At 32.9% G+C, this 18,542-nt stretch overlaps 2 protein-coding genes across 2 annotated transcripts in view; both read left to right on the plus strand.

The window, feature by feature from the left end:
- The first annotated feature begins 1 nt into the window (after nucleotide 1).
- LOC145313502 (mitochondrial ribosome-associated GTPase 2) lies at nucleotides 2–6,782 on the plus strand. Its single transcript, XM_080152943.1, has 12 exons — nucleotides 2–148; nucleotides 990–1,109; nucleotides 2,189–2,247; nucleotides 2,533–2,627; nucleotides 2,885–3,015; nucleotides 3,729–3,807; nucleotides 4,179–4,239; nucleotides 4,558–4,621; nucleotides 5,198–5,315; nucleotides 5,429–5,475; nucleotides 5,791–5,915; nucleotides 6,350–6,782. The coding sequence occupies exons 2-12, from the start codon at nucleotides 1,022–1,024 to the stop codon at nucleotides 6,473–6,475; spliced, it is 993 nt and encodes a 330-aa protein (XP_080009069.1). The 5' UTR covers nucleotides 2–148; nucleotides 990–1,021; the 3' UTR covers nucleotides 6,476–6,782.
- Nucleotides 6,775–18,542, plus strand: part of LOC145313484 (serine-protein kinase ATM-like) — a 28,267-nt gene continuing 16,499 nt past the window's right edge. The window contains exons 1-16 of the mRNA XM_080152921.1: nucleotides 6,775–6,890; nucleotides 7,664–7,758; nucleotides 7,903–7,960; nucleotides 8,314–8,419; nucleotides 9,343–9,467; nucleotides 10,003–10,083; nucleotides 10,384–10,443; nucleotides 10,900–11,019; nucleotides 11,317–11,491; nucleotides 11,864–11,966; nucleotides 12,306–12,379; nucleotides 12,709–12,800; nucleotides 13,065–13,221; nucleotides 14,040–14,353; nucleotides 14,617–14,769; nucleotides 18,243–18,311. Of these exons, the coding sequence (XP_080009047.1) occupies nucleotides 6,819–6,890; nucleotides 7,664–7,758; nucleotides 7,903–7,960; nucleotides 8,314–8,419; nucleotides 9,343–9,467; nucleotides 10,003–10,083; nucleotides 10,384–10,443; nucleotides 10,900–11,019; nucleotides 11,317–11,491; nucleotides 11,864–11,966; nucleotides 12,306–12,379; nucleotides 12,709–12,800; nucleotides 13,065–13,221; nucleotides 14,040–14,353; nucleotides 14,617–14,769; nucleotides 18,243–18,311 (1,854 nt within the window). The 5' untranslated portion in view covers nucleotides 6,775–6,818. The remainder of the gene's footprint in view (nucleotides 6,891–7,663; nucleotides 7,759–7,902; nucleotides 7,961–8,313; nucleotides 8,420–9,342; nucleotides 9,468–10,002; nucleotides 10,084–10,383; nucleotides 10,444–10,899; nucleotides 11,020–11,316; nucleotides 11,492–11,863; nucleotides 11,967–12,305; nucleotides 12,380–12,708; nucleotides 12,801–13,064; nucleotides 13,222–14,039; nucleotides 14,354–14,616; nucleotides 14,770–18,242; nucleotides 18,312–18,542) is intronic.

Here is an 18,542-nt window from a genome sequence, read left to right on the forward strand (position 1 = left end):
TTGATAACAAAGTTAATTTGTAGAGAATGTCAGAAAACTTTCAGAAATGGTATCAGAAAATTTTCAGACAATATAAAGACGAATCATGGGTTGCGAACTCTGAATTCTAAAACTGCTCCAGTTGCTTTACCGTTGCGACCGTTAAAAGGCATTAATTTATTTTTCTCGTATTTATTCGAATCCGGTGGATAGGAACCGGTTCTCATCCATATGAAAAAACTCTGTCTAGCATCGTATTATATCCAGCTTTTTACGAATTTGAAATGTACAATCATAAGATTAAAACCAGTTTTTTAGCCAGTGCCTTCGGCACCTCGGTGCTAAAAAAACTGGTTTTAATCTTATAATTGTACATTCTATATCCGCGGAAAGCGGTTTATAATACGATGAAAAAAATAACTATTAGACAAGGATGATAATACCAAATTCATAGGTCTAATTACAGATTTGTTGATTTTATGACTTACTATCCTATCCACGGACGATGTGATTGCACCCATAGCATCTAAGGAGGAGGTAGAAAATTGCCAAATTGTAATAAGACTAAAGGGATTATGCACGAACCAGAATGCAAATTATATACCTAAGTGATGTTTAGTTTTTTTATAAAAAGGCATTAAACGTTTTGATGAGTTAAAGATGCCTAAAACAACCCACATCAATAATTAATACTGTCTTTAAATGATATGAAGGTAAATTAACTATACCTACTGATGTATTTACAAATTATCCCAATTTACATGTGGATAGATATATAAGATATATTACATGCATATGGTCTTATTTCTAATCATGTTTGGGATTCACTCTTTGGTTCTTGGTTATTTGTACCCCAAAACTCTTCAGCCAATATTTATAAATCTAAGAAAAAAAGACTTTAATAAACAGTCTACAAAAGTATTTTAAGTTCATATAAATTTTTAAAACAATGAAATTCTCCGTACAATTTAAATTTTGAAATGTAAGCCTAACTTTAAATAATAATGCAGGTAAATCGGAGAAGGACTATGCGACAACATTTATGGACTGGAGGGAGGTGAAGGTGGTTGGTGGGAAGGGAGGAGATGGCAGGGTGTCGTTCCTCTCTGTTTATATGATTGAATTTGCAGGTAGTTTATACAGTATACGTTACGAAAAATGACCGGTCTTTAAAATGGTCCAGCCCCCCCTGTAATGAAGTTGTAACCCTATTTTTTGTATGTGTGATCTTTATATACATGTATAATGGTGTTTGTTGCGGTAAATTAGATCAAAGAACATTTTCCGACATTCATCAGGCTATGAAAGAAGAAATTAAAAAAGAAAAAATTCAGACTCTTATTTTTTAAAGTAAATTTTACTTAAGCCGAAAAATCACATAGTAAAATTGAATTAAGCATAGAGGTTGTGTCAAGTTTTATCTTCAGCATAAAATTCTGCTTCCATAGACACCTTACCCGACTTCCTAGCTCTCATACAAGTCATTTGAGCCCAAAAAATATGTATCAAGACCTTAAAATCTGTGATTTTTCGGCTTAACCAAAATTCACTTAAAATACATAAGGGTCTGAATTTTTTCATTTTGAATATCTTCTTTCATAGCCTGCTGAATGTCGGAAAACGTTAGTTGATCTAATTTACTGCAACAAACACCATTATACATGTATATAAAGATCACACATACAAAAAATAGGGTTACAACTTCATTACAGGGGGGGGCTAGACCATTTTAAAAACCGGTCATATTTCGTAACGTATACTGTACATAGAAATTAAATGGTTGCATTTTGCAACTTAAGTCCAAATTTACCAATACCAAATCTAATACTCAACTAGCTAAATAACATTTATTATTTTCCAATGAATATTCATATTGGAAACGAAGGTTTTTACTTCTGACCAGATATTTAGTTGAGGTGAGTAGAACACTTGCCTTAGAATATATTGTATTGTACTGGAGGAGGGGATCAGGAACTTAATTAACGTCTTAGTAGGACACCTGCAATTTCACAAAGGGGGGTGTAGGTTGTGCTAAAATTCCGTAAAAGTTTATTATAATTATATTTTATTTATTCCTTGACTAGAGTTGCCTTAGGACACCTGCCATTATTTATAATATACTTCTAGGTGCAGATGGAGGGGATGGTGGACACGGTGGACATTAGAGTTACAGTAGGACACCTGTCATGTTAAATTAATTTACTTCTAGGTCCTGATGGAGGGGATGGTGGACACGGTGGACATGTTATTTTTCAGTCAGTCAATGCAGTAAGCAGCTTATCTTAATGATGTTACAAATCAAATGATTATGTCAAGACGGGTGTTTAAGAAACAATATTCCAGTCTAATAAATTATGCCAATGATTGTGCATGTTTCTTTGCCAAGGCGTATAGGTAAATTGAACAGTGTCGTTGCGAAAATTATTTTTTTTTTAAAGTAGGTAAACAAATACTAAACTTATCTTTTGGCTTGTTACATAGAACGAGTGAATTTTTTTCTTAAAATTGTAAAATATAATTCTTATTGATTTTAAGGTGTCTTATTGATTTTAGGTTAAAGACTTTTCTCATGTATCAAGTGTGATAATGGCACAACAAGGGGGTCCTGGAGGGAATAAGCTAATGAGTGGGAAAAACGCTAAACACAGGTATTGTAAATATGTCTTAATTCAGTGATATGATATGCTCATATAACAACAACAAAAATTAAGTAATGCAGCATTGTGAGTTTCTAATTTAAAAGTCAGGCAGGTGTCCTAAAAAAATTAAACTTTTGAATTAGAACTAACAGAAACGAAGGTTTATTTATTTTATTACTTCTGCAGTTAATACTGATTACTATTTACATTTCATTGAGTTTATTATAGGTATCGTTTAATAGTTTTAAGTTTTGTTTTATTTTCAGAATAATCAAAGTGCCACTCGGCACAATAATAAGAAATCTGGATCAAGAAATCATCTGTGATTTATCCACAGAGGGAAGCATGTTCGTAGCTGCCAAAGGAGGCTCTGGGGGCAAAGGAAATGCAAGCTTCAAGGGACACGCCGATTTTTAACTTTTAGAAAACATGCAGATATCCATTGCATATCTAACCTTTGTATATCTATCCGTCGGCTTAGAGTCGGATAGGTGTTGAGTTCGAGTCTGCACTTCACTGAGCTGCGTTGTTCTAGAGATGTTAAAATTAATAACTATTGCTGTCATGTAAGGTGCATGGCATTAATAGTAATCTAAGAGGAAATGTCTTTGCCTGTAAACAGGGCAACTCACTGCCATGTACATTTCGGACATCCAGTGTCAAGGGTCGTGCAATGAAAGGGAGTTTGTCTATTAGTTGTTACCTTACATGATACCTTAGTTATTAAGATGGCTCCCCTGTGTTTTCCTTGGTTGTTTGAAATGAAATTGTTTATTGATACTCTTAAGAACCCAAGTAGTTAATAGTAAGAGGTCTGAATAACTAGGCCAAAGTCTGAATATGACTATCAAGTCTTTTCTTGAATGTAGATAAAGTCACGGCCTTTTTCACATGAACAGGAAGATCATTTCCAGAATTTTGCTCCTGTAACATTGAATACATTTCAGGATAGTTCTGTTCTTTTCACTGGAATGTCAAGGACTACAGCCTCCCCCCCCCCCCCGCCCCCCCCCCCTAGAAATGATGGCGACATTCTGTATATTGTAAAATCTGCAAATTGTTTTAAATTTTAATTTTATATTTGTTAAAATCGCAATGATAAACAAAACTAGAACCCAGTCCAACAAGCACCTAAAGTTGCAGAAGTTGGGGCGGAGGGAGAAGTATTTGTTTATAACTTGGAATTAAGGTATTTTTTAGAATAAATTTGGAATAAAAATGACAGTTGATTTTTTTTTATTGTTTCTGTCATTATTTGTGGCCTAAGGGACTTCTAAAACATTTGTCTCCAAATAGCACATGATGCATTTGCCATTTATAGTGTCCTGATCCTTTCCCATAAATTTCTTAGCCGAAGTAGTATGTATCATAATTAAAGTGTCTCTGTCTAAATGAAATTAGGCGTATCTTGGCCATTTTTCTTCGGATTTACAATTTTGTTTAACGTTCAATAGGATTTGAATGCCCGTACATGAATTTAAGGAACGGTTCTCCTGCCAAGAATCAAAATTTACAGTCTAAAATGTTACTTATTTAATTTTCTTATCGTTATTGTTTTAGAACTATGGCAGATGTTGGATTAATAGGGTTTCCAAATGCAGGAAAATCTACTTTATTACAGGTTAATAGTATATTTTTTAGGGTTGGCAATCCGTATCCGAATCCGGAATCCGCCCAATGTTTGGCCAATTTTGAAAACTGAATCCGAAATCCGTTTTTTAATAGCGGAATTGGATTCTTAATTGGTAGGCTAAAATTTGCGTCTTGAGTTTTTTCTTACAACCCCCCCTTTTTGAAGGCAAAGAAGGCAAAGGCAAAGGTAAAAAAAACTGGTAAGAGCTAGAGCTTAGACGTCTTCAGGGAACTTAATAAGCATCTAATTAGCTATCCGTTCCCGTTGAAAGCTTAAAAAAACTTGTTAATATTAATGTTATTTTAGGCAATATCTCGAGCCAGACCAAAAGTTGCTTCATATCCTTTCACAACTGTTAATCCTCATATAGGTTAGTTTTTCTTACCTGAATAAAGATAGAGATAAATATTTGATTTGTATTTTGAATGATTTAATATCCTGTGAATTTTGGTTCCTACGTTGTTGATTATTTTATTGATTCCTATAAATAGTAAATTGTATTATAGCTCAAATTCATATGATTGGTTAAAGTATGAAAACTGCCTTACTCAGACTAAGGTATGTAAAGATAAGTTAGCTTGGTTATTTTTTATCTAATAGATACGTACGAGACTGGTCCTCTATTTGTAGAATAGAATCTCATTCCTATTGGAAGGACTGATCGAGAGACTACTTAAAACATATACAAGAACGATAATATCTATCAGTAGATAGTACCTACAAAAAAATAATGATTGGATAAACGGACAAACGGCAGATGTTCAATGGCAATGAAAAAGAAATGAAAGACATGCAAAATGGGATTTGTCAAACAATTACAAAACCCTTCAAAAATATATTTATGTCTTTTGTAGCATGACTGTCAAAACGACGAACCAAGTAATGTTTATAGAGACTAAGCATTATAGAGTAGCTTCGTTACTAGAAATAGAATATTTATTTTCAGGTATGGTCCAATATGATGACCTAACCCAGCTGGCAGTCGCTGACCTGCCAGGATTGATCCGTGGTTCCAGTGAAAACAAAGGCCTGGGATATGCATTCCTACAACACGTTCAAAGATGCAGGAAAAGAAAATATATTGAAAATATGCAGCAAACATATGTAAAAAACTTTCAAACTATTTTTTAACTGAGCATTTCTTTGAATTAAGGCTTTTAATAATTTTCTTTAAACCCAGGTTGTTGTTGTATGTTATTGATCTCAGTGCTGACGATCCTTTAGGTATAAATATTTTTCTTATGGTGGAAATGATCTACCCACAAAGATATAGTTCGGGTACTATATATATAACTTAAAAGTATACCTATATCTGCATGTTTTTTAGTAAATAAAGTTCTTTACCAATTTTTTTATAAAATTTTGATTGGTTGGTTCTTTGAGTTGTGTGTCCACGTTTTAATCAGTAATTGTATGTAACCTACAAAATTTTATGTATCATCATTGGGGATTTTCATCAATTTATCAGCCATTGTCTTATCCCTTTAGATCCCTGGCATACCAGGGTATTTTGTGTGAAAATATCTTTAAATATTTAAGATCAGCTGGATGCCTTGAAACACGAGCTTGAACAGTATCAGACTGGATTATCCACCAAACCCTCGGCCATTGTGGCTAATAAAATAGATATGCCATATTCTAAAGATCACATTAAACAACTGGAGGTAAGATAAAATGATTTTCTTAGTTAAAAACAGGGTGACAGTGAAAGGCATCATCATTTTTTTTTCAATTTCATAATTATTATTATTAAACCTTTTTACTATCATAAATGTCTGTAAATGATATGTTCTTTTATAGCTGCAAAGTTACTCTGTAATTCAAATTGTCTGTACAACAGTTTGTAAAGCTATGTGGAAAATGTTATTTTCATGGCTGTAACCTATTCAAGACAACGTGAAGGTTTTGGGATTTTCTACTTCCTATACATTATTTTTTGACAACTGAATATCTGCTCTTTGTCGGTTTGTCCTACCATGAAGCTTTCTGTGCTTCCTTACTTAAGGATGTTGTTATCCTTGTTTCAATTTTTATTCTATATTACCAATGGTCAGAACTATCTCAATTATCAAAAAGTAATAAAATTCAACTAATTCAGGAAACTGGTTTAGAAGTAATGTTAACTTCAGGGCGCACAGGACTTGGTTTAGAACATCTATTAACAAGAGCTAAACAAATGAGTGAGGAATCCTCACAATTACAAGATGAAGAAGAAATTGATTAATGAATGTGTAATCAATCATCAATCAAATAAAAGTTATTAAGATTGAAGAGTAACAAAGAATGTTCTTAATTGTAAATTGAGACAGATATATTTCACCTTAGGAGAAACTATTTTTTCAACTTTACACAGCCAAAATTAGCAGTTTCTTTCTATTCTATTATGATTGTGCTGAAGCAAAATAGGAATTCTTGAGGTTGTCTTTCTTTATCACAGATATAAAGAACATTTGGTTATTAAAATCTATATAAGTTTTACTGCATTTGAATTTTATAACTATTTATTTTAAGTATGAGATTACTTTCAGAAAGTAATGAGACAAGCTGGACCGTAAGTAAGCACCAGGATGGGAGATCGGTTTTGGGGCCTCCGGGAGGCGTGTGGCAATCTTGCTGATAGCAGGATCACTGTCAGAAAGGTAACTTAGTTTTTGTATGTTTTACAGACGACTTTCTGCGGACATTAAAATGAAAAATTATTAGATAAAAACCAATTATGTTATTCTCGATGGTCCGGGCTAACCAATCTGGTATTATTTTATTTTAGTATGCGTGGAAAATTGTTAATAGTACTATGCTATACATGTTTTTCAGTAGGTATGGCTGAGAACCGGTTCTAATCCAGCGGATATTAATCGGTTTCGAAGCCATACTATGAAAAGCTTTTTTAAATTTAATATTTGCAATGATTAAAGATGATTTATTTACTTATTTTTTGAATGGGAAGTAAATTATCTTATCAATTATTTATTAACCCTCCAGTTGCTAGATTTGAAAATAAAATTGCTTATAATGACACAATCTCTTTTACAGGGGTGTATATTCTGCACAAGATTAATTTTTTTCTCCTGCTGCAAAATTTTTTATTTTTTTTTCCCTCCTGGTTTTTTTTCATGCAAGTAAGTGGTAAAATTGAGAAAAATTTCAAAACTCTTTATTTTATTTATATTATCCCCCCTCCCACACATAATTTTTTTTTTTCACCAAAGATGAGAGAAAATGGAAAAAATGTTTTCATTTCTCTTAATTTTTTCATTGCCCCCCCCTCCCCCCAACAACATATTTTTTTATTTCTTTACCCCCCCCCCCCTCAGCCGGGCCAATTTTGCAGGATATACACCCCTGCTCTTTTAGGAATAGGTGGTACAAAGTGATTTATTGACAATGTAGTAAAAATATATTTCTTGTTTAGAAAGGAGAAGGAAGTTTACGAGATCTTTTGAACAATGACACAATAATTTCACTACTTGACTCAGCTGGGTCTGACTCATCTGATATGTCTTGGAGGTATATTTTAATTTTCAATTTTTTATCTTTCCACCAGTCAAAAATGATTAGACGAAAATTTTGCAACTTAGAGTGCCATTTAAATATTTGAATAAAAAGCTATCTACTTCTTTATTTTATGGTACAAAACTATTATTTTTTCAGACAAGTATATTCATCAGTTCTCACATTTTTCAAGCATGAAGTTGAAAAGATTAGGGCTGTAAGTATCTATTTATTTAAAATGATATAATGATAATATTGTGCAGTGGCGTGCCCAGTAATTCAAATCACCTAGAGGTTGAGAAAACATTAATGGGTGAAAGAAATTAATGATTATAATCTAATGCAGTGGTGTGCCCCTTGATTCAAATGACCAGAGGGTTGTGAAACCATTAGGGTACGAATGGCGAGCCACTGATCTTATGTTTATTTACAGATTTTTAACTACCTATTACTTTTTTTCATTGATTTATTGTAATAACTGCAAAATATTGACAAATACTGCTCTTTTTCATTTAAAAATCTTGTTATATTGCCTAACTGTTACTTATTATACTTGCTTAATTGTAACAGGATGAGAGTAAAGACAAACAAAGTAAAAATGCTGAAAGTTTGAGACTAAATAGAAGAAGAGAGATTATGGCGCTATACAGTCTTGTCATCAGAAAAGCTGAGAAAGGTAAAACTAGATAGTTCTAAAAAACCTTAAGCGTGAATATAACCTATATGATAATGGTAGGTATAGTGGAATTTAGTAACCACCTAACATAATGATTTAATACACAAAAAAATATTAGCTAGTGAATGACTTACCATGCATAATAAAAAAAAACTTATTTCATATTGTAAAGGATAATGATTGATTTTACATCGAAAAATAAATAACATGTTCTTATAGTTTTTATGAGTCTGTTTTTAGCAAAGCAAAGCAAAAAAATATTATTTAATAAAAAGAGGGAGGTCATTTTCTAGTAAATCCCGTAAAGGTGTGTGTTATAAGGCCTAAAAATAGTAGTAGAACGATAAGGTGCTCTATATATTTGTATTCCCTATTGAATAGAACAATAGGGAAATTTTTTTTTTTTGGATAACTGTTCCTGGAATATCTTTAAAAAATACGAAATTTCTATCAAACGCTTTGTTTGGCTCAAACTGACAAAAATTTAAAAAAAATATAATTATAATAATAATGTTTTCTATAGGTACAAGGTAAAGGTTAAGAACAATCGATACCATTAAACAAAGGAAGAAGTCATTCTTTACAGGTTGATTTATTATAATTATATTTTTTTTATTTGTGTCAGTTTGAGCCAAACAAAGCGTTTGATAGAAATTTCTTATTTTTTTAAAGATATTCCAGGTACGGTTATCAAAAAAAAAAAAAAAAATTTCTTCTCTATTGTTCTATTCAATAGGAAATACAAATATATAGAGCACCTTATCATTCTACTACTATTTTTAGGCCTTATAACACACACCTTTACGGGATTTACTAGAAAATGACCTCCCTCTTTATAAAATTACCTAATGTCGGTAGCTCCTTGATTTTGGAAAACACTAAGTTTTTAAAAATCAGCCAGAATTATTCCATAATCTGTTAAGGCTTGAAGTGGGCTAAAGTTGTGGAGAATATTCTGGAACTTCTTGGAAATGAAAACTTCAAGAAAATGTTTGTTGATGATTTTGTCAGACTTCTAACCAGCATTGTTTCTCATCCAAAGAGACAGGTATCTTCAGGGATCTAAAGGGTTAAGACAATATAATTATCTGATAAATTGATTTACATCCCAAATAATTTTAGATAAAGGTACATCTTCTGTAGTTGAAAAGTGAGGACATTGCTATTTTGGAATCAACCAATCAAAATTCAACAAAAGTACACTAAGTTTTTGACCCAACAAATAAGTTAACGTGGTTTAAACCTTTGGGTACCAGAGCAACTTACATTCCATGTCGAATTTCAATAGTTTTCTTTTGCTTTCTTTTTTTGATTGATTTTATGTCTTCTTGACTTTTGCAAAGCGTTTAAATTAGATTTTAAGAATTTTTTTCTTGCTGAAGATAGTGAAAATTTCAAGTCTACCTATTAAAGCAAAACAGTTATTGTGTGTTGGTTTGTCTGTCTGTAATGAACATTTTTTACAAAGAGACTTTCACTAAATGACAAAATGCACATTAATTAGGGAAAGCATTAGGTTGTAGTTAGGAATTTATTGGACATGATTATAAGATTTATGTTTGTTTTATCACAATGTTATGTAGATTTTCTTGGGTGTTTCTGGAATGGAAGAAGGTCATCAATGGAATACAATCTTGGAAACTGCCATCAACCTTATCTGCGAGGTAATATCATATAGATTTGAACTTTAAAAAAAAAAATATATATCTATATATATATTTAATTTCTTAATTGTGAGCTTTACATGTTGCGCCTATTTTTGGGTAAATCTTTCCCTCCTAATTTTACGAATATTGTCACGCACTTGATCCAGAAATATTTTGAGTTATTTTTAATGTTTTAAGCTGTGAGGCAAATATAGAGAGACTCTAACCTATATCTCCTTGTTAAATAATGAAATTGGCACACTTAGTGTTAGGTTAGGGTTAGATTTTTAGAAAAAGTAAAAGATTTGTTTGTTTTAGGCTCCAGAAAACCTGGATATTTTAACAGCAATCAAGCTACTGCATGCTACAGTTCTTCATGTAAGTATATTCACTAAGGATAAGAATTGTTTTCAAGCTTTGAATGAATGAAATGAGAAAAAAACATCAAAATGTAACATTAGCCGTGTGATGTCAACCTTGATGGGAAGAAAAGGAAGGAACACTCAATGATAATATTATATAGTGATGGCAATCCGTCGAATTTTTGGGCCGGATTCGGATTCTTATAGGAATCCGTCAAAAAAGTGGCGGATTGTTTGCGGATTCCAGATTCTAGCAGTATTTTAAAAGGCGTGGTCTTTGCCTTCAAAAAGAGAGAGTTGAAAGAAAAAACCCAAGACGCTAATTTTAGCCTACCAATTAAGAATCCGGAATCCGCTATTAAAAAACAGATTCCGGATTCGGATTCCAAAATTGGCCAAAAATTGGGCGGATTCCGGATTCGGATCCGGATTGCCATCCCTAATATTATATGTTTTAAATTATATAATTTAGGGACCACGATTATGTGACTTAACCCAGTGCCTGTACACTCCCAAGTTTCTGCAACTGCTGACAACACTTTTGACTGCTTCCAGTAATTCCTTCAGATCTGGGTCTCCTGCTAAACTAGAGGTAAGTAAAGTCTATTAAATGGAATTTTTGTTCCTTGGATCTAACACCAGATTATCGTAACACTAATTAAGTGAAACCTGTAGCCGGCTAAAATAACGACCCTATTCCCTCCCTGGATGAATGAACTGACCAATAAGTGATGTCAATGATAGCAACCTAAAATAACATCTACGTCTAATTATATTCTATGGCCATTGTCAATTAAAATAAGTGTTAATTTATCTAAAGTTTGTGCCACATAATTGTTCCGAATATTTTGATTAGCTTTGAATGAAAAGTACAGAAATTTTTTTGCAGGCAATCAAGCTTGCTACCTTATTCTGCACCAACGCCTGCTATGACCTGAGAAGAGAGATGTGTAAACTTGGGGAGGAAACTCTGCACTGTGTCATTCCTTCCTGGGAGGATAAGAGACAGAATACAAATCCTGTTATTGATTTTATCAAGATCCAGCTTATTATTCACCATCCAGGTATACTTCTAGGTTCAAGAGGCAAGATATTGAATTTTTATTTATGTAAATTCTTGTATGCGTCGTTATCATTAATGTCATTTTAAGTGTTGCTGTGGTTGTTTCAGCCATACCGCGTCATTACTGTAGACGTTAAAAATGAGCATTACTGCTGTTATGCCAGAGGCTTGATAATAAATTGTGTAGGAAATGTTTGACTTATTAACAGTATTTTTTTAAGCCAGAGGTCAGGCAATCACAGTTTGTTTGTGAATTATTTTAGAAGAGTCAATCATATGAATCTATTTTGGTACACCTAATACATTGGTATCTATGTTATCAAATATACTCTTAATGTTACATATTATTAGTCATTCATTTTGAATATTACAGGTGGAGCAAGAGATGAAACCGAAGGTGCTCTTATTTGTGATAAAGAAGATTGGCTTCATCAACTTCATAGAGTTCAACAAAATATTGTTCTTACAACCATCAGGTTTGATTTACTGTTGATAATCTTCATTTGAAGTACCCTCCTGTAATTTAAAGAAGTATAGTTTTTATTTCGTCTGAAGCTAAGGATCTTTAAGAACAAGGGTATGACTGAGTTGTACTTTTAATGAAATTTTTATAAATGTGTTTGGGTGGTTTTAGGCTATTTATCTGTCCTTATATCTCCTGCCGTCCCCTAGAGACGTTTGGCGAAGCATTTAGTGTATATATAAAATGTTAAGGAGGAAAAAATCCAAAACGTGTAGAATACCAATACACTTTTTTAAATGTAGGCTTCGTACCTAAAGATTATTAGGTAAATTACCTAAACTAAAATGTTTAGTAACAAGATGCGACAGAACAAAACACGTGGAAGCCTACAATCAGCTGATTATGAGCTATCTACAGACCTTCTAGGTGTTCATTCAATACAGATGATAATATATCTTAAGGGATAAAACGATGGATGATTAATAGATGTGGGGTTGTTGTTGTTGTATTGGCTGCTCTATTACATTTTTTGTTTCTGGGGTTCCCATGATGATAGACAAACTTCCCCTTTTGCATAATATATGGGTTGAAACGGTTGGGCAATCAACCTAATAAAACAAGTAATAAAAATATATTAAAAAGTAATCAAAGTTTTTTAAGCCAACGAATAAGAAACGTTGGGTACTAACGCAATTTACAATCCAATGTCTCTTTCTCTCTGATCTGTAATGCATGAACGAACTGAATAAACTTAGATCTTGCTGTACGCGTGTACTGTCAAACATTGACTGCCAATCAAGAAGATCTAATTGACATCACTCAGATGGTTAATATGGATACGACACAGGTATGTTACTATATTTTTTTTTGGGGGGGGGGGGGCGGTAAAATTATTTGATGAAAAACTATTTTGCAAGCTATTTTCAGTCTTTCAAAAAAAAACATTTAGAATGTAATATTTTGTTGTCTATATCTCATTATCTCATGCAATATGGAAAATAAGTATAACGATTTATTTTTAGTTGGTAAAGTTTCAGGCTAGATACTAAGGTTTAATATCAAATATTTATTCCTTCCTGAATTCGTTAGTGTATCTTAATTCTTGCAATAGGCTGAAATGAATGGGACTGCCGCCAAACGGCTGCGTCTGGATAAATCCATCCACGACCAGACACAACTGGATGTCAGCATAACAGGATTCCTGGCAAAGATTCAAACTCCGGTGGAGAATGACCTCACCAAAATACCTTGGCTCCAAATTCTTTCAGGTTAGTCCGATATATTGAGGTCCAAAATAGACAGTTGCTGTTTAAAATATGCTGTTTCATCGGAAATGAACGAAGGAGAGCAAGTGATTTTAAGCCACTTCCAGCATTAAACACACGTCGTCATATGTTGTAAAATGCAAAAATATATTATTGAAGCTGTTTACATTATTACAATTTACCAACCTTTTTGCTAAATGTACATTTTTCATCGAAAAAGTATACTTTTGTGGTACCGAAATCGTTTGTTGGTTTTCCATCTCAACACATTACCAATACATTTTCAAATTATTTTGTCAAGACCATGGCGGGCCTAAACTTTTTTCTAACACAAAAAAATTTCCTACATCACTGCTGGAAGGTGCTTAACCTCACTTGCTTTCGTTCGTACATAGTCCCCGTTTAGAGTAGTATTACTGCAAGTTTATGCTACCCCTTTTTTTGTATAGGTTCAAGGGTTCCAGGACAAACACAGGAGTCCCAAACGTCGGAGTGGACAAACGCGGGAGTGTTTAAATATTAATTTAATTAAGTATTTCTATACAGATTAGGTTAGGTTAAGATATGAATGTACAAATAATGCAGGGGTCAGGCATTTAAAAAACCTATAAGATGGTCTAAAATAGGTTAGGTTAGGTTTTGTTTTCACTCTTGCGTTTGTCCACTCCGACATTTGGGAATCCTGCGTTTGTCATAGGACCGATTGAAGTCTGCAAGTATGCTATTTTTTTTTCATTCTTTGACCACGGACGACAAATATAATGTAAACATAGAGAAGCTTAAGATAATTTAAAACATTTATTAATGGTTGTCATTTTTAGGCTTGCTTGAGCATTCACCTAAAATATTGCGCAACCCAGATTTAGAACAGCACATCCTGTTGGTTCTATCTAATCTGCTACAAACAACTAAAGCTACTGCCACAAAACGTCACTGTCTGACCGCTTGTCTAAAGCTACTGCATCACACCAGCTACGGTGACAGGTCATCTGGCGGGTTTCTAATCTTGCCAGAGTGGGAGACAGTTGTAAGAGTCACTCTTAATCTTGTGAGCATGAATCAAGCTGATAAAAATGTTCACAGTCTTCTGCAGGAAATCCTGAAAGGTCCTAAAGGAAAAACATTAAAGGGACAGGTAAATGATGATTTATTTTATTCTATAGGTATATTTTCTTTGTTTTAAATAAACCTTAAAATTGAAACAATCTTATGCTCTATTTCATAATTAAATTAGGTACCGTATAAAAACTTTACAGGGGGAAGGGGGTTAAAAATTATGGGGAAATGTTCTGTCTCCAACTTTTCCGCCAATAAAATTTTTTATGGACATAATTTGGAAACATTGGTGTCAACTGTCAAAACTTGAGGTAAGTTTCATTGAGACATTGTTCTTTTCAGGTATTTTCCCTGTATGAAAATCAGCTGATCCGCCATGCTGAAGAAACCTTCTCAACCCTTCTCTACCTGCTTAACAGCCAGTCATTAAGCTTTAGTATGCGCACAAGTATTATTAACTGGATCTGGCAGGACATGGACGAGGGCAGAGATGCCAGGGATGGATTCTTAAATGATATATTGGTTTTGTTTACATTTTGATAAGTTCTTGAGTAGTTTTTTCTCAGCCAATTAATTCCATTTGAAATTGTGGAAAATTAAATATTTTGTTGGCTTAAATCTTGTTTTTGATATAACTGAAGGGAAGTGGATAAGAAAGGTGGGGGGAAATAAGGGAAGGGGGTTGTGGGGAAATTTTCACTTAGAATTGTTTGTCAGAATCACATTCCCTTTTCCCTGAGTTTTTCGTAAATATGGTTTAAATCAAGGGGGGGGGGAAGTTTGTACACTTATAGGAAATGAAATTCAGTACCAAAGTTTGGGAGGGTCGTATGGGCTTGTTTTTAAAGTTATCAACCTAATTCTTTTTGTAGGCTCTCTTATATGACTTAATATACACGTATATCTTTGAAAATTGAATTTCGGTACTTTCCTTCTAGGGGCTTGTGGAGCAAAAGACCCCCCAAAACACTAAAAATATGAGTTCTGACCTTATTTTTAAAGATATCGACCTGATTTTTTCTTTATAATACTTTTTTAACATACCCGAATCAACGAACCATTCCATCTATAAAGTTTGAGATTACTTGGAATTGAAAATATAATGTTTTACCTTTTCTGTAACTATTGAGATCAAAATATCAGCAAACATTTGTGGGTTATCCTCCCACTTAAACAACCTAGGATGTCACTTATATGATATAGTTCCAAGACAAACTTTCATTAGTTCATCCCTATCATTACTCTATACATGTATCAATTTAATAATTTCAGCTTAAACATAAGCTTGTCGCTCTAAATTCCTTTGTACAGGGGATGGGAGGTATAAAACTTGCATAGGCCTAATACTAAAAATGTATAGCATTTAATATTTTTAGACTTATATATATATAAATAGTATTTACATACTACTACTTTGTAGAAAAGGGGGGGGGGAAGTTTGTACACTTATAGGAAATGAAATTCAGTACCAATGTTTGGGAGGGTCGTATGGGCTTGTTTTTAAAGTTATCAACCTAATTCTTTTTGTAGGCTCTCTTATATGACTTGATATACACGTATTTCTTTGAAAATTGAATTTCGGTACTTTCCTTCTAGGGGCTTGTGGAGCAAAAGACCCCCCAAAACACTAAAAATATGAGTTCTGACCTTATTTTTAAAGATATCGACCTGATTTTTTCTTTATAATACTTTTTTAACATACCCGAATCAACGAACCATTACAGATTTTATTTTGGGACTTTCCTTCTAGGGGCTTTTGGAGCAAGAGACCCCAAAAACACAAAAATATGAGTACTGGGCTTATTTTTGAAGATATCAACCTGCTTTTTTTTATATAAAAATAATATTTAAACATAACCGAATCTACGAACCATTACAGATTTCATTTTGGGACTTTCCTTTTAGGGGCTTGTGGAGCAAGAGACCCCAGAAAATCATAAAAATATGAGTTGTGGGCTTCTTTTTTAAGATATCAACCTTATTTTTTTATATAATAAAAAAATACTATTTTAACGTAACCGAATCTACGAACCATTACAGATTTCATTTTTGGACTTTCCTTCTACGGGCTTGTGGAGCAAAAGACCCCAAAAACACTAAAAATATGAGTTCTGAGCTTATTTTTTAAGATATCAACCTGATTTTTAAAAAATAATACTGTTTTAACATAACCAAATTAAGAAAACATTACAGATTTCATTTTGGGACTTTCCTTCTAGGGGCTAGTGGAGCAAAGATTCCAAAACCACTAAAAATATAAGTTCTGAGCTTATTTTTAAAGATATCAACCTGATCTTTTTAAAATAATACTTTTTTAACATAACCGAACTAAGAAACCATTAAGGATTTCATTTTGGGACTTTCCTTCTAGGGGCTTGTGGAGCAAAAGACCCCCAAAACACTAAAAATATGAGTTCTGAGCTTATTTTTAAAGATAACCTGAGAACTCAATTTATTTTGTTTTGGAGGTGTTTTACCCTACTACTCCCCTAAAAGGAAAGTGCCAAAATAAAGTTATTAGTGGCTACCTAGCTCAAACATGTGAAAAAAGTTTTCATGAAAAAAATCAGCTCAATATCTCTAAAAATATTTTTTGGGGGTCTTTTGCCCCACTAGCTTCTAGAAGGAAAGTCCCAAAATGAAATCTGTAATGGTTTCTTAGTTCGGTTATGTTAAAAACAGCGTTCCTAAAAAAATCAGGTTGATAATGATATATTTAAAAATAAGGTCAGAACTCATATTTTTAGTGTTTTTGGGGTCTTTTGCTCCACAAGCCCCTAGAAGGAAAGTCCCAAAATGAAATCTATAATGGTTCGTAGATTCGGTTATATTAAAATAGTATTTTCTTATAAAAAATCAGGTTGATATCTTTAAAAATAAGCTCAGAACTCATATTTTTAGTGTTTTTGGGGTCTTTTGCTCCACAAGCCCGTAGAAGGAAAGTCCCAAAATGAAATCTGTAATGGTTCGTAGATTCGGTTATGTTAAAATACTATTTTTTTAATTATATAAAAAAATAAGGTTGATATCTTAAAAGAAAAGCCCACAACTCATATTTTTATGATTTTTGGGGGTCTCTTGCTCCACAAGCCCCTAGAAGGAAAGTCCCAAAATGAAATCTGTAATGGTTCGTAGATTCGGTTATGTTTAAATATTATTTTTATATAAAAAAAAGCAGGTTGATATCTTCAAAAATAAGCCCAGTACTCATATTTTTGTGTTTTTGGGGTCTCTTGCTCCAAAAGCCCCTAAGAGGAAAGTCCCAAAATGAAATCTGTAATGGTTCGTTAATTCGGTTAAGTTAAAAAAGTATTATAAAAAAAATCAGGTCGATATCTTCAAAAATAAGCCCAGTACTCATATTTTTGTGTTTTGGGGGTCTCTTGCTCCACAAGCCCCTAGAAGGAAAGTCCCAAAATGAAATCTGTAATGGTTCGTTGATTCGGGTATGTTAAAAAAGTATTATAAAGAAAAAATCAGGTCGATATCTTTAAAAATAAGGTCAGAACTCATATTTTTAGTGTTTTGGGGGGTCTTTTGCTCCACAAGCCCCTAGAAGGAAAGTACCGAAATTCAATTTTCAAAGAAATACGTGTATATCAAGTCATATAAGAGAGCCTACAAAAAGAATTAGGTTGATAACTTTAAAAACAAGCCCATACGACCCTCCCAAACATTGGTACTGAATTTCATTTCCTATAAGTGTACAAACTTCCCCCCCCCCTTTTCTACAAAGTAGTAGTATGTAAATACTATTTATATATATATAAGTCTAAAAATATTAAATGCTATACATTTTTAGTATTAGGCCTATGCAAGTTTTATACCTCCCATCCCCTGTACAAAGGAATTTAGAGCGACAAGCTTATGTTTAAGCTGAAATTATTAAATTGATACATGTATAGAGTAATGATAGGGATGAACTAATGAAAGTTTGTCTTGGAACTATATCATATAAGTGACATCCTAGGTTGTTTAAGTGGGAGGATAACCCACAAATGTTTGCTGATATTTTGATCTCAATAGTTACAGAAAAGGTAAAACATTATATTTTCAATTCCAAGTAATCTCAAACTTTATAGATGGAATTATATATTTTTTAAAGCAAATTGTTATGAGCCTATTAATATCCTCCAATTTCCAAAGTGACACAAAAATATGGTTTCAAATGATTTCCAATAGTTTTTGTTATAAAAGATTAGACTAGTTGGAGTTAATAACTGATCCATTTAAAAGAAAGATTAGCTTTATTTACTTTTTTTCTGCAC

This window comes from Acartia tonsa, chromosome 1 (assembly GCF_053477335.1).
Source record: "Acartia tonsa isolate MP-2025a chromosome 1, ASM5347733v1, whole genome shotgun sequence".
NCBI lineage: Eukaryota > Metazoa > Arthropoda > Copepoda > Calanoida > Acartiidae > Acartia > Acartia tonsa.

Coding starts and splice junctions, on each gene's coding strand:
- LOC145313502 (XM_080152943.1), top strand. CDS start 1,022: ATGGACTGGAGGGAGGTGAAGGTGGTTGGTGGGAAGGGAGGAGATGGC. Junction 2,628..2,884: donor GGGAAAAACGCTAAACACAG/GTATTGTAAATA, acceptor TTTTATTTTCAG/AATAATCAAAGTGCCACTCG. Junction 5,316..5,428: donor CTACAACACGTTCAAAGATG/CAGGAAAAGAAA, acceptor TTTCTTTAAACC/CAGGTTGTTGTTGTATGTTA.